General features: G+C 45.7%; 1 protein-coding gene and 1 long non-coding RNA gene across 6 annotated transcripts in view; one reads left to right on the forward strand and one right to left on the reverse strand.

Annotated features, from left to right (window-relative positions):
- The window catches only part of LOC125116240 (glutathione S-transferase omega-2), a 23423-nt gene extending 19433 nt beyond the window's left edge, over positions 1-3990 (forward strand). For all 3 annotated transcript variants that reach the window (XM_047761273.1, XM_047761271.1, XM_047761274.1), the window contains 2 exons: positions 2099-2205; positions 3701-3990. In XM_047761273.1, coding sequence (XP_047617229.1) covers positions 2099-2205; positions 3701-3860 — 267 coding nt within the window. In that variant the 3' untranslated portion in view covers positions 3861-3990. The remainder of the gene's footprint in view (positions 1-2098; positions 2206-3700) is intronic.
- LOC125116241 (uncharacterized) overlaps positions 1-14118 on the reverse strand; it is a 16278-nt gene extending 2160 nt beyond the window's left edge. The window contains exons 1-3 of one of the 3 annotated variants that reach the window (XR_007132288.1): positions 13849-14118; positions 11001-13614; positions 4380-4475 (exon numbers count right to left, since the gene is read on the reverse strand). This is a non-coding gene — a long non-coding RNA (uncharacterized LOC125116241). Of the gene's footprint in view, positions 1-4202; positions 4476-11000; positions 13615-13848 lie in introns of those variants that run through there. The other 2 variants (XR_007132286.1, XR_007132287.1) reach the window with 2 other exon arrangements.
- Between the last annotated feature and the right edge of the window lie 1435 nt (positions 14119-15553).

The following is a 15553-nucleotide window of genomic DNA, read 5'->3' on the forward strand; positions in this document are numbered from 1 at the left end:
ATGGTATAAATAAATGGAAAAATGGGAGTCACACTAGATGAATCCCAAAGATTGTTCCAGTACTGAAGTTCTGTGATTCTAAGGGGACAAGTCATTTCACAGGTCTGGGAGGTCTCAGGTTGGCAGACAAGGAAGCTCTCCTATTGAAGGTGAGAGGCAGTAATACACCTCCAAGGAGGGCAGGCCAGGGTGTGCTCATGGGTCACTGTGATGTGTCTGTAGAGGAGCCAGCACTTTGGATGGTGTTTGGAAGACAAGCACAAGGGAAGACTGCTTGTCTGTTGGATCTTTATGCTTTTCTGCTGGCTTCACAGCTCTTTCTTTCTTTCATTCTTTTTTTGGCCATGCTCACAGCATGCAGAAGTTCCCAAGCCAGGGATCAAACCTGCCCCACAGCAGTGACCTGAGCTGCTGCTGCAGTGACAACACCAGATCCTTAACCTGCTGTACCACAAGAGAACTCAAAAGCCTATTCTTAACTCCAGCCCTGGAGGTCCCTGGTGGCTTAGCAGTTAAGGATTTAGTGTTGTCACTGCTGTGGTCCCTGGCCTTGGAACTTCTGCATGCCACAGGTGTGGCCAACCCCCACCCCCCAAAACTCCAGCCCTAGGCTACATCATAGAGGCAACAAGCTGGCCTCGAATATGAAGAATCAAGCCTGAGTGAGAGAGATAAGAATATTGAAATCTAGATAAAGGCTATAGGAATCTAGATCTGTAGCTATAGGGAAGTATTTAGTTGATTATGTGCTATGTGGGTCAAAGAGAGCCTTTTGCTCAATTTAACTAGGTAACTGGCATCACAGTTTTCTCTTTGGGAAGACCCAGCCCAAAAATAACCTCTGCTGAGCACCGTTGCTTTCTAAATTTTCAAATGCCTTTTCCCCCCACTGTCTTTGGCTATCTGTCTGTCAAGAGTTTTTCTATTTTCAAGACAGTTCAGCATCTATCTGGATTTGTCCCATTTGGGAATGATAAATTCTTATTTTCTTATCTTTGTGTTCTTTTCCTTTTTATGGCTGCAAAACTGGCATATGGAAGTCCTAGAGATAGGGGTCAGATTGAAGCTGCAGCTGCCGACCTACGCCACAGCCTAAGCAATGCTGGATCCGAGCCACATCTGTGATCTACGTCACAGCTTACAGCAACGCTGGATCCTTAACCCACTGAACAAGGCCAGGGATGGAACCCAAATCCTCAGGGACAGTATGTCAAGTTCTTAACCTGATGAGCCACAATGGGAACTCCTGGAAATTTTATTTTAAACTTAAAAATAAAATTGTTGAGTGGTCAGCTTGCATGAACTTCAAAGAACTCAAAAAAAGAAAATATGATAGAAAGACGGTATTGGGAATTGAGCAGGCCTGTTAGATAGCCCTGCTGTTCCCTACCTCCGTTTTTTGTTTTTGTTTGTTTTTTTTTATTTGTTTGTTTTGTTTTTGGCTACATCTGTAGCAAGCAGAAGTTTCCAGGCCAGGGATCAAACTCACCCCACAGTAGTAACCAGAGTGACAGTGGTGACCAAGCTGGATCCTTAGTCTGCTGTGCAATCACGGAACTCCATTCAGTGTCTTAGTTTTGAATCAGTTTAGAGATAAGGCAAAAAATGGAAGATGTGTAGAGACTACACAGATAAGGTGGATCCTGGAGAATGGGGAATCACAACCGCAGAGAGTGGGAATCCTAATGGGGACCGTCCCATCCAGTTACCGGCAGTGCTGGTCAGAGGCAGCAACCCCCCTCCCCCAGGGGTGTGTGTGGCTGAGCTCATCCCCGGAAAGCTTAGCACTGGGAGGAGCCTGTTCTAGGTTGAGAGGCCTAGGCTGGGCTGTCTTTTCAAGTTCTCCAATGAGATGAGCTGCACTCATGCTCCAGGGTGGAAAGGAGGGAAGGGCTGAATGTGACCTGGAGTAAGACACGACAGGAGGTGGAAGAAACCATGGGAAAAGGGAAGAAGCATTCACCTAACAAACTGGAAGGGGAATCAAAGCCTTGGCTCTCTTTCTTTGGGAATTAATTTGATATTTGTAGTTAGTGTCCTGTTAAGTATGCTAGCAGAGAGGTAAATTAACTTGGTTTTGCTCTGTTTAAACTTTCAGATTCTTGGCTATCAGAACACCATCTTCTTTGGTGGAGACTGTATATCCATGATTGATTACCTCTTTTGGCCCTGGTTTGAGCGGCTGGATGTATATGGAATAGCTGAGTAAGACATTTGAGTTGGGGGGGGGGTGAATTCCTGGGATTGCCCTGGGTAATGGTGCTTGCAATGGTTTGTGTGCCATTTTTCCTCCTTTGGACATAGTTCACATGAATATGAAAGACAATCAGGTTTTAAACTAGGTAAATTTCCTTTTTAGAATGTATCTGTGCTCTTCTGCCACTAACTTCTGACCTGAACTTTATTCATATTCTGCTGATGAGACTGTATCCAAAAGCCCCCCATCATCAGCCCACCCAGTGCAGGCCAGTGGTGAATACAGAGGCAGGTGGAGGGTCTCAGTCATGGGGTTTTGGTGGCTCGTCTGCAGCTTCCTTGGTGGCTGCCCACCTGGTCCTGCTGTGTCACCAGCAGACACCACATACTTTACTCACCTTAGTTTCCCCAAAGGGTCCTCCCCTAGATGGGAATACCTTTAAACAAATAAATGACTTAAAAAATAATATATACTTTGTGTTTAAAGCAAGCAGAATGGCCAGCCACATGCCATGGGAATGTAGGGATGTTTGGGGTAGAAGAAATTGCCTGGTAGACTTAGGGAGAAGGCACAGGGACCCTGGGCAGAACATGTACTTTGTGCCCATGATGCTTACAGGAGAAACTGAACTTGAGCTGGCTCTGCTCTAGACCCCAGTGGTCACATGGTGGCTGCCAGCCAATTCTGCTGTTTGGGACTCAGGTCTTGCCGGGGTAGAACTGCCTGGACCTTCATAGTGCACAGGCTTGTGTTTCCCCGGGAGTAGACATCTGTGCTGTGCTTCCTGCCTAGCCATCTCTGAGGGAGGGTCAGATATAACACACTTGGGTATTTTAAGCCATGTCTCAACATAAACGTTACAAAAACCAGCCTGCTCTGGGGACAGAGTATTGAACCACAGGTTAGGAAACTTCATCCCTTCTCCTGGATTTTCCACTAACCAGTTTACTGTACAGGTGAGTCATTCTATAGATCTTGGACCTTGATCTATCTTCAGAAGTGCCCAATAAGCTCCAATATTTCAAGGTTTAATGATTTAAAAAAAATTTTTTTTTATTTTTTGCTTTTTAGGGGACCAGGTGAGGCATGTGGAGGTTCCCAGGCTATGGGTTAAATGGGAGCTACATCTGCTGGCCTATGCCACAGCCACAGCAACTCGGAATCCGAGCCACATCTGCGACCCACACCACAGCTCATGGCAATGCCGGATCCTTAACCCAGTGAGCGAAGCCAGGGATTGAACCTGCGTCCTCATCGATGCTAGTCAGGTTTGATAACCTCTGAGCCACAAAGGGAACTCTCCATAGGTATTTTTAACTGCAGGGCTAAAAGCAACAACATTTGCAATTATAAAGCACACATAGAAAACTAAGAAAACTTTATTGCTCAGATAAACCCATTTCTTGTAGCCTATAAATCTAGAAAGCTATCCATCCTGGCACCTGGCACCTTTGCAGATGCCATCCCCTGTAGTTGCCCTAACGCTTCTCTCCTGTCCCACAGCTGTGTGAACCACACCCCCGCGCTCCGTCTCTGGATCGCAGCCATGAAGCAGGACCCCACAGTCTGTGCTCTTCTCATAGATAAGAACATCTTCCTGGGCTTCCTGAATCTCTATTTTCAGAACAACCCTGATGCCTTTGACTATGGACTAAATTGCTGAAGCTCACGATCCATCTCTTCACCATCCAGAATTCCCAAGCATGCTGTGATTCTGCAGCAGCACTTGTTTTGGTAGGGCAGTCTATCTCTGTTCATTTTCTTTGAGGCTCCCAATAAACATGAGGACAGAATCATTTCTTTCTTTTTTTTTAGCCCCCCCCCCCCCCGGGGCATATGGAGTTTCGCAGGCTAGGGGTCAAATCAGAGCTGTAGCCGCTGGCCTACACCACAGCCACAGCAACACAGGATCTGAGCTGCGTCTATGACCTACACCACAGCTCACAGCAACACCAGATCCTTAACTCACAGAGCAAGGCCAGGGATTGAACCTGTGTCCTCATGGATGCTAGTCAGATTCGTTTCCACTGAACCATGATGGGAACTCCAAGAATCATTTCTGATAATCATTTGCATGACCTCTCTAGCCCATAGTGTCTAAAGGTTCTCTAGAAATCTTTAGTTGCCCAGTGCTAACGTCCGGGGACACTTTAGGAGCCTGTGTGCCTTCAGCCCAACTTACTGGTGCTGATGATGCTGTTGAAGATGAAGGCCACCCCATCACTGAGGTTTGTTACTGCAGTTTGACACCCTCCACAACTTCCTTGTGGGCGGACAGCTAGAGACGAGAAGGAGGAAAACACAAGTCCAAATACTCTTCAGTTGGCAAGTGAAAGCTGCAGTCCCTGTGGGTGTGCGGAAGTTTCATTCTCACTCAAACTTTGGCCGTGGGCCTGGGAGACACCGAGGGTCTTGTGACCAAAAGAATTCCAAAGCAGGAAATGGAACACCCATTATCACCCTGCACCAATGACGTCAGAATTTCACCGGTGCTGTCAGGGCTCAGGATGGCTCACAAAATGTTCTGTAACTGACATCCTGCCTTGAAAAAGTGCACTCACAACCCAGCCCAGTCTCGGGCAAAGGTCATTCTGTTGGATTTGCGTCACGGATGCTTTCAATTCATCCCAATGCATGCCTCTGGTTGCCTGTTGTCTACCAAGCCCTGGGCCATGTGGGTGATAAACACGGCAAAAATGACGAAGACACAGGACCACCTGATCTCTCTCCTTTTTTTTTTTTTTCTTTTTTCTTTTTAGGGCTGAACCTGTGGCATATGGAGGTTCGCAGGCTAGGGGTCGAATCGGAGCTACAGCTGCCGGCCCACACCACAGCCCCAGCAACACCAGATCCTTAACTCACTGAACAAGGCCAGGGATCCAACCTGCATCCTCGTGGTTACTAGTTGGGTCCATTTCCCCTGTGCCACAACGGGAACTCCTCTCCACTTGTCTTGGATGAAATTTTAAACCTAGAGCTTTGGAGCCGCTTGCCTTGCAGTGGGAATGTCTCTCTCTCTTTAAAATATTTTTAAAATTGAAGTGTAGGTGATTTGTAAGTTGTGTTAGTTTCTGGTATACAGCAAAGTGATTCATATATATATATATAAATAATATATATATATCCTTTTCTTTTTAAAGTGAAGGAAAAGTTGAATAATATTTGAGTCTTCACAGGATTATTAATATAAAGATTTACTCTCCACTCCAAGAAACTATGGAAATATTCTCCTTTTCTGATATTTATTCAGTTGACTCAAAAAAACCACTCAACTCCAGTTCGATTTCACAGACCCATTTCTCACACAATGAGAGAGGATCAATAAATAAACAAAATATGGAAGTTTATAAATCCACATTCTGACTACTCCTGATTAAGTCACAACATATTTTATACCTTAGTACCAAAATCTTCATTTTTGAAAATTAAAGTTGATTTACAATGTTGTGCCAATTTCTACTACACAGCAAAGTGACCCAGTCATACATACATGTACATTCTTTTTTCAAATCATACTATCTTCCATCATGTTCTATCCCAAGAGATTGGATATATTTTCCTGTGCTGTACAGTAGGACCTCATTGCTTATCTGAAAAAAAATATTCTTTTTCATCATCTTTTCCATTACATTTTACAAGATATTGAGTATATTTCCCTGTGCTATACAGTAGGTCCTTGTTGTTTATTTATATATAGCAGTGTGTGTATATACTATTTATGGTTTTACTTGGTAACTATAAATTTGTTTTCTATGTCTGTGAGTCTGTTTCTGTTTTGTAACTAAGTTCATTTGTATCATATTTTTGCTTATTTACTTATTTTTTTTGTCTTTTTGCCATTTCTTGGGCCGCTGCCACGGCATATGGAGGTTCCCAGGCTAGGGGTCGAATTGGAGCTGTAGCCACCGGCCTATGCCAGAGCTACAGCAACACGGGATCCGAGCCGCGTCTGCAACCTACACCACAGCTCGCGGCAATGCCGGATCCTTAACCCACTGAGCAAGGGCAGGGATCGAACCCCGCAACCTCATGGTTCCTAGTCGGATTTGTTAACCACTGAGCCACGACAGGAACTCCCGCATCATATTTTTAGATTCTGCATTTAAGTGATATATGATATTTGTTTTTTCTCTGCCTGACTTATCTCACTTATTAGTATGATATCTCTAGGTCCCTCCATGTTGCTGCAAATGACAATACTTTATTCTTTTTATGGCTAAATAGTATTCCATTGTATATATGTGTTTATATATATACCATATCTTCTTAATCCATTCATCTGTCAGTGGACATTTAGGTTGTTTCCATGTCTTGGCTATTGTAAATAGTGCTGCTATGAACATAGGGGTGCATGTATCTTTTCAAATTAGTGTTTTCATCTGTTCTGAATATATGCCCTGGAGTGGGACTGCTGGATCATATGGTAATTGTTTATTAATTGTTTAAGGAACTTTGATTTGTTCTCCATAATAGCTGCACCAATTTACAGGAATGCTTCTCTTGGCTAGATTCTGCTTCTTCCAGCAGCACCCACCACTGGAGATGACAAAAAGCCCCAAAGTATAGCCCAGCAGATGCCTTAGGAGAGAGGGACAGTCCTGTTCAATACTGTTTTATCTCAGGGTCTCAGGATCAGCCTGTTATCATTTCAGCTTTGGTCACACCAGATCTTTTCCCAGCCTCCAGCCATGCTGGGACCAGGCAGTGGCGGGAGTGATGTTTGGACTTGTCGGTGCCCAAGGAGGAGCTGTCGGCTGCTGCTGCCTCTGATTCAGCCCAAACCAGCCTATATCTCCCACGTCTCAGCCTGGCCCCACCATCTGCTGCCTCTGGGCGGATTTTGACTCATGTAAATAGTTACCATTGTGACTTCATGCCAGTTGGACAGAGCAAGCCTGCTTGGGTGGGGTTGGGGTGGTGGGGGTTGCCACCTGACTGGGCAATCTGCCCTGCCATCTGTTCAGGATGGGGCTCTCTGTTGCTATGGCACCCGAGCCAATGCAGAGTAAGGTCTGAGAGTCACATTTCCCTGGGATCCTCGCTCTGTTTCCATGGCCTCTCCTGGGACTCAGGGATTGATCAACTTTGCAGGTGTATATCCTGTGTGCTGCCCGGTATTTGGCATGGGACCAAGACTGCTGTTGACACAACAAATAGAGGGCTTGTCACTGGGTGGCCAAAACCAAAGATGTTCTCTTCTGGGGCTCCACATGCTAATTTAGAAAGCTTGGAAATCCAGGAAATAAAGGATGGAGAAAAGTAGGAAATTTGCAGGCCAGAACCCTGAAGCCCAGTTTGAGATGTGAAAGCCTTTCGGCCAAGCATGCTCTCTGCAGCTGGCCAGGGTCACCTGCACTGCCTTCCACTACTTCTGTCTCATTCCTGTATATTACCCATCTGAGCCACAGAGGAATCTGAGTTGTCAACCTCTGGATGAAACTAGAAGCATAGCCTGGAGAAAAGAGAAAAATAATGCTCCATGAGTTTTCAGAATACCCCTTCTTTTATGGGGGGGGGCATAAATAATATCAGGGTTAAAAAAAATCCAGTGAAAGAGGAAGGGGTCTTCCATCATCCCATGTCCCACTTTTAACAATGGGAGTGTATCTTATGAAAGCAGGTGAAATTTGTCTCCTATGTCCCGCAGATTGGAAAAAGAGAAAACTAGTGTAAACCACAGCATCAAAAGCACCTCCTTGTCAGAGATGATGTTCATTCACATCAGAACCAGAGGAAGTTGTGTCGACTCTTTACCTTAGAGGTTCTGGACTGGAGCCCATCTGGGCTGAGTCCAGTTACATCCTGACACAGTGGGAGGAGCATTGGGTGGCCAGGTCAGCTGGCAGTAGTGGTGGGTGGCTGATGGTGTGTAAAAGTTACTTGAAATTCTTTCTAGCTCTAAACTTCTCTGATGTCAGATAGCAGAGTGGATGTGAGTGTTAGAGTGGATTAAACCTGAATGATCAAGTCCAAGGTTAAGCCTCTTCAGTCCTGCAGGGACTGCCTGTGTGCACCTCCATAATGCTCCTTGGAGCTTTGGGGTGAGGGTGGGGGTGATCTCTCCTTTAATTTCTCACTTTGCATCCCACCTGGTCCACATTTCTATTGTCAAAGTCAGTGGTCTTCTTTTTGAAAAAAGATTTTTTAAAAAATTAAAGTATAGTTGATTTACTTTATTTCAATTTCTGCTGTATAGCAGTGACCCAGTCATACATACATACATACATACATATATATATATAGTATATGTATATATATATACATTCTTTTTCTCATATTATCTTCCATTGTGTTCTATCACAAGTGATTGGATATAGTTCCCTGTGCTATACAGCAGGATCTCATTGCTTATCCATTCTAATAGCTTGCATCTGCTAACCTCAACTCCCAGTCCATCCTACTCCCTCTCCCTCCCCCTCGGCAACCACGAATCTGTTCTCCATGTCTGTGAGTCTGTTTCTGCTCTGTAGATAGGTTCATTTGTGCTCTTTTTTTATTTTTTAAATGATTTTTAGTTTTTTCCATTATAGCTGGTTTGCAGTGTTCTGTCAATTTTCTACTGTACAGCAAGGTGACCCAGTCACACATCCACATACATTCTTTTTTCTCACATTATCATGCTTCATCCTAAGTGACTAGATACAGCTCCCAGGGCCATACAGCAGGATTTCATTGCTTATCTATTCCAAAGGCAATACTTTACATCTATTAACCCCAAATTCCCAGTCTATCCCACTCCCTCCCCTTCCCCCTCCCCCTTGGCAACCACAAGTCTGTTCTCCATGTCTGTGAGTCTGTTTCTGTTTTATAGATAGGTTCATTTGTGCCCTATTTTAGATTCCACACATAAGTGATATCATATGGTATTTCTCTTCCTTTTTCTGACTTACTTCACCTAGTCTGAGACTCTTTAGTTTCATCCATGTTTCAATGGCCTTCTTGATGGTGGGGGATCTTTGCTGCTTTGTCTCAGGCTGTCCAGTGGTTTATGTCAGCCTGGTTCCATCTGTTATCTAAAGTCTGCACAACCAACCAAATATCTAGCCTGAGATGTTCCAGCCGTGGTGCAGTGGGTTAAGAAACTGACTGAGTGGCTCAAGTAGCTCTGAAAATGTAGGTTCTATCCCTGGCCTGGCAAAGTGGGTTAAGAGATCTGGTATTGCTGCAGTTGTGGCTTGGATTCAGTCCCTGGCCTGGGAACTCCCATATGCCGTATGGTATGGCCATAAAGAAAAAAAAAAAATCCAGCCCAAGGGTCTTCTCATTGCTTAGCCTCCGGCCCCTCCCCAACCCCAGCCCACTGAGCACTGTGCCCACCCAGGAGCTCCACTCCTCATTTGTCTACATCTGTGAGTCCCTGGAAGGCTGGACATTTGGTCTTTTCAAACATTTTGCTCACATCTGGTTTGTCACAGTTCTTGAGGCTTTGCAAACGCTGTTTCCTTACTCTCTAATCTTCAGAGCAGCGGCCTGGTTTTTTGTTTTGTTTTGTTTTGTTTTTCCCAACTAGATTTTCTCTTGGCAAGTTCAGGTAAGAATCCTTCTTTGGGCAAAGAGATGGTGTGCCATGGTGGATAAAAAGGGAGCTGTGTTGGTCAGATGTAGCGGGTTCAAATCCTGGCTCTGACTTTAATTAAACTTCATGGACTAGTTGCTCAATCCCTCTGAGCTTCAGTTTCTTGTCTGGAACATGAGACCACCAAGTACGTGTTTCCTAGGGTCCCTGAACAATGATGGGGTCATCCCTGTAAGGATTTAGGACCTGCAGGGGAAATGCTCAGTGAATGGTGGGCAACTCTACTCTCATGGTGAGGCTTCTGTGGATGATCAGACATGAACTCTGTTTATTCTCCCATCACTTTGTCAAACAAGATGTACTACATTGCATGCAGCTTGATCCACAGCTTGGAATTGTTTTCTGGTTGCTTCATGTGTGCAGACTTAGTCTCAAATGACCTGTGAGCCCTTGGAAACCGGGCCTTTCTTCCCTCCCCTCATCTGCACTCCTCGAATCTCAAGCCTAGTGTCATACTGTGACTCTTGGAATTCTGCCATGTTGCTGCTGATGGTACAATAAATACCCTCTCCTGTGTTATGGAGGAGTACTCAGAATCCAGCTTCTCTGCCCTCTTGGAGCACATCACCACCTTCCATGGGTTAAAGTGTAAGGGATTTGAAATGCACACAGGTCTGCCCAGGTACCTGGCAGCTTGGAGGCTGCATGGAACACAAAGACACCTGGAGCTGTGCTGCTCATGGAAAATACTACACACGTGCTCCAGACAAGAACTACAGGAAACTGCCATGTCATGTCCACCACAACCAAGAATCCCCTCGCAGACAGATAGCAAAGGTCTCCAGTCCACTTCGTCAGTAGCAGACAGACTCCCTCAGAGGGCTGGGAGCCAACAAGAAAGAGGATTTACAGGCCTGTCAGCCAAAGAGGGCAAAACCACTAACGCAGGCTCTAACCACACTGCCCACACAGGGGAGCCTGAGCGGTGGCACCACCCCTCCCAGCAGCTCAGGCCTGGAGGGCGGGGAAGCCTTTGCTAAATCTGGGTTTATACTTGAGTATTTGGGTTATGCTCAAGGATTTAGAAAACCTCTCAAAGGATGTGTGTGTATGTGCGTGTGTGTGTGTGTTTCTGGGCATTTCTGCCCAAGGAGGAAAGTACTAGGATGAATACTGAGGAATCCTGTAAATAATCAGGGCAGAAGGTATTCTCAAAATTCCATCCTTAAATAAGTGGTCCTTGGCCATTCATGTGCCAAACAGAAGACACCCCTTTGGGGACTTTACCTGGAACACTGTCCGAAAAATCTGCTGGCAGCAGGGGATGAGGTACACACAGAAGTCCCAGGTGCAGTGGCAGTGGGGCTGCTTAGCCTGGAAGCCAGGGGAATCAGAGTTAGCTAGGGCTCTGCTGAGGGAGCCCTGGAGGAAGCTCTAATCTGAAACTGGTTTTGGGTATGTGGAGGACAGAACCTGGGGTAGAGCCAGAACAACAGAAAACCTACTGGTTATTGAGTGCTTGCTACATGCCACGTGATTTACATGTACTAAAGATACCTCAGAGTCTTTGAGGTAAGCACTAGTTACCCCATTTTACATATGAGTAAACTGAGGCTTAGAGATGAAGTAACTTGCCCAGATGTCACATGGCCAGTAATGGGCAAAGCCTGGGTTTGAATGCAGGCAACTGACTCCAGAGGACATGCTCTTAACCTCTGCACTCCTCTGCTTCCCTCTGACCCATACCCTCCTGCCTCCTGCCCTCCCTGCCTTCCCTTCTGCTTCCCTCTAGACTGGAACCTGCCTCAAGGCAGGAACAGTGTTTCACTTGAATTCTGTTTTCTTAGCATCTGGCATAGTGATAGCCACTCAATAAATGTTTTGTGAAGGAGAGAATACATGATTGGATGAGTGATGGAATGAAGGGGTGTATGCCTCCCAGGGAGCTCATTGTAAGGCAGCTGTCACAGCTGTTTCCCCTCTTTGCTGTCCAGAAAAAGCACCTGGTCTCTTGAGAATCAGGGATGCCCTGACTGGTACCCTCTCTTGGGCTCTGTTGTTGCTATGGCAACTACTGGTCTAGGCTCTGACAGTTCTGCAAAGGGACAGAGAGCAGAGGGGTCAGATGAGTCAAGGTAAGAGACTACTTCCTATTCTCAAACTGAGGCCAGTGTCCCAGACCCACTTTGGTCACAGATATTTACTGGGCATGCACATGACCCTAAGGTATGTGTGGAGGAAACAGGTCGGGCAGGTCATGCCCTGTACTAAGAGAGCCTCCAGAGAAGACAGACTCACATGCCACAGAGTGGGGGCGAGTGGGTACTTGAGGGACAGCCTTACCACCAATGGGGAAACCGCAAAGTAGGAATTTGGCTGTAAGGGGCCCTCCTAAGAGCAAGGGTAATAACTGCTGCTATTTTTGTTATTATTCATCAAGCCCTAAACTAAGTGCTTTACATGTGCCCTTTTCACTCAGTCTTTTCAATGGTTCTATGAGATGGACACTATCATTCCCATTTTACAGAAGAAACTAAGGCAAAACCAAGGCTTATAGAAATTATGAGACTTGCTGAGCTAGGACATGGCATAACTGGATTTAAACACAGAGCCCAAGTTCTCAGCCCCTGTGCCATCTGCACTGTCTGGAATCTCAGCCGCATTGGTCTCTGCACGTCTTGTCATGACAGAGGTCTGGGTCCCTCATGGGCCTCCAGTTTGAGAGGGCACATGGAGGACAAGGGCCTCACTTCCTTTACTCTCTCTGGAGCACTGACTACTCAGGCTGAGTAATCTCACTGCTTGTGGTCTTGTCTGGTCTTGCAGGGGTAGGGTTTCAAGAGCTTCTCTGTCTGGAGGATTAACAAATGCTGCAAGGAGGAAACGGATGTGTGGAGAGGGCTTCTTAGGAATCGTTCTGGTGGAAACTCTATCTTTCAAAAGGGCTGAATGCCACCAAGATCCTTGCCCCTGAATCTGTCTCCAGTGAAGATTTCTGCTGTTACCTTGGTTGGCCCTGACTTCTGGGCTATCGGGAATTGGGGACCTTGGAGTATGTATGGGCTGACTCCTTGTCTCTGGTTGGGAGACCTTGGGGGCTTCCCTGAGGTTCAACTCCTGAGTGGCTGATTCAGCACTAGCCATGCCTTTTGGGAGAGATCCAAGGCCATTATCAGCCTTTGGAAGCCCAACCACTGCCCCAAGAGACCTTTGGTCTAACATGGCTCAATTTTCTCCAGGAATAGGTGAACAATGTGGTGGTGGGGCTGTGAGTCATCTCTGGCCAGTTGGGAAGAAGGCCCAAGGGTGGCTTGTAACAAGTGGCAGGAAGTGGGTCTCTGCCTTCTATTTCTTCCTCTTTTTTTTTTTTCTTTTTTGACCATACCCTCAGCATGCGGAAGTTCCCAGGCCAGTAATCGAACCTACACTGCAGCAGTGACAATGCGGGATCCTTAACCCACTAAGCCACAGAGGAACTCCTCTACTTTCTATTTCTATTTTAAACAAAGTTACCCTAAGAGAAACCTTAAACATCACTGATGAGTGGGTTTTAAAGATACAGATGGGACTGAATTCTTTCCAACTCCCCACCCCACCCTGTCCTGCAAATCTCACCTTGCACTTTTAAGACCTACATTTTCCCTCTGAGAAAAGAAATATCTCTGAGGTTTATCTTGCTGGGAAAGCATTGTTGTTGACAGTTATTTTCTGTTTTTTTTCGTGGGGCTGGAAAGGAACAACAAAGAGATAGAAAAGGCCACTCACCTCTAAAGCAGGGGCCCCACATTGTGCAGGAGGAAATTAATCAGCCCTGAGCTTAGATGAATGGAATACAGGCATGTGGTGACAGAATGACAGTCGTGTTGATTTGATTTTCTTTGGGGAGGCGCTTCACATTTTCCTGTGTATAAAGAAAAAGTGTCTCCTTAAACTTTGTTTTCCTAGCAGCTAGCACATAGTGATGGCCATTCAATAAGTGTTTTGTGAAGGAGCAAATATGTGAATACGTGACTGGATGAATGATGGACGGAAGGGATGTGTGGATAACAGAGAAGCCTACAGCTCAAACCCAAAGCTGATCTGGCTACTCTCACATTCCCCTCAGAACCACATCGTTTCACTTTCAATTACTTACCAGCCTTCATTGTCCTTGGCCTTAGATCCATCAGACTTGTCTTCCTAATAGACCCAGTTCCTTGGGGACAGTGCCCTTCCTTTGTCTTATACTTCCGTTCCATAAACAGCATCTGACCCAAGATGGAACATGAGCTGTGCTGCTGAGTACTTGGTTAAAAATGCCTTTTCTGGAGTTCATGTCGTGGTTCAGTGGAAACAAATCTGGACTGGTATCCAGGAGGATGCAGGTTCCATCCCTGGTCTTGCTCAGTGGGTTAAGGATCCTGTGTTGTTGTGAGCCTTGGTGTAGGTTGCAGACATGGCTCGGATCTGGTGTTGCTGTGGCTGTGGTGTAGGCCAGTGGCTACAGTTTCGATTCGACCCCAAGCCTGGAAACCTCCATATGCCGTGGAGCAGGCCTAAAAAGACAAAAAAAAAAAAAAAAAAGAGCTTTTCCCTCACTCTGGAGTCAGGATAATTGAATATGTTCCAGAAGAAAGGGATTGTTCTTATTTTTATAGTAAGATGCTTGCTGGTGAATCCATATACAGCAAGTTGGTGAGCACAGAACACAGCAATTAGCAGGAGAGAATCACTTCAAAGAAGGCTTTTAAGAACTGAGATGTTTGCTAAAGCATTGTTTGTAAAAGCAAAAAAGTGGAGATGCCTCAGTGGTCCTCAGGGGAGGATGGGTAAATTAGGGTACATCTATCACACAAGGAGGTGATAAGCAGCTACTTTACAGAATAAGTTAAGTTAGAGGAGTTCCCCCTGCGGTGCAACAGGAATTGGTGGTGTCTTGGGAGTGCTGGGATGCAGGTTCGATTCCAGGCCTGGCACAGTGGGTTAAGGATCCAGTGTTGCCATTGTGGGTTAGGTTGCAAGTGCATCTCGGATCTGATCCCTGTCCCTGGATCTCCATATGCTGTGGGGTGGCCAAAAAGAAAAAAAAATTAAAAAATAAAAAAAATGAAGAGTGAGTTAGAGACAAATGTTCAAAAAAGATGTCCAAGAAAAGTTAGATGGTATGACGTAATTTACAGAAAAAAAGAACTAGAAGGATGCATCCACACATGTGATATGTACACACATAGAACGATTTTGGAAGGGTAGGCAGGAGACGTCCTATTGGTTGATGCTGGGCAAGTCAAGAGTGGGAACTTCATCTGTTACTTAATTTTTCTGTTAGTGGTTGAATTTTTTTATCATGACCGTATTGTTTTTGTTAAAAAAAAAAAAAGTCAGAAAAACAAGCTGTCTTTGGATGGCAATGAGAAAAGTGAAGTCTGAAAGTTGTCCCTCCAGGGTGCTGGGCAGGGGCAAGGCTGAGGAGGGTGAAGGGGGCGGTGAGGTGACCTGAAGGCACACACTTCCATCACTGGGTGGTTCTTGGCTCTCTCTGCTGGTGGTCCTCTGGCCAAACCAAACAACCTTCCCACTCCTTCCCCTGAGGTGGAGACCGGATGGAGCATGAGAATGTTCTGAATCACAGTCTGCAGAGGGACTTAAGTTGAGATTTCCAGGATGTTCACCCACTGTTGCCACAGCTGCCACCAACCCCACTCTGAAAGGGTGCTTGGCATACAGTAGGTACTACTTAAAGATTGCCTACCTCTGTTATGCTTTCCTATTCTCACTTCATGGTTCCAGCTGAAATGCTTTTCCTGGTCAATCTTGCCCATCTTCCAGAAACAGTATCAGGCAGCACTGTACCATGAGGCCTT

The sequence above is a fragment of the Phacochoerus africanus genome, chromosome 15 (genome assembly GCF_016906955.1).
Source record: "Phacochoerus africanus isolate WHEZ1 chromosome 15, ROS_Pafr_v1, whole genome shotgun sequence".
In the NCBI taxonomy this organism is placed as follows: domain Eukaryota; kingdom Metazoa; phylum Chordata; class Mammalia; order Artiodactyla; family Suidae; genus Phacochoerus; species Phacochoerus africanus.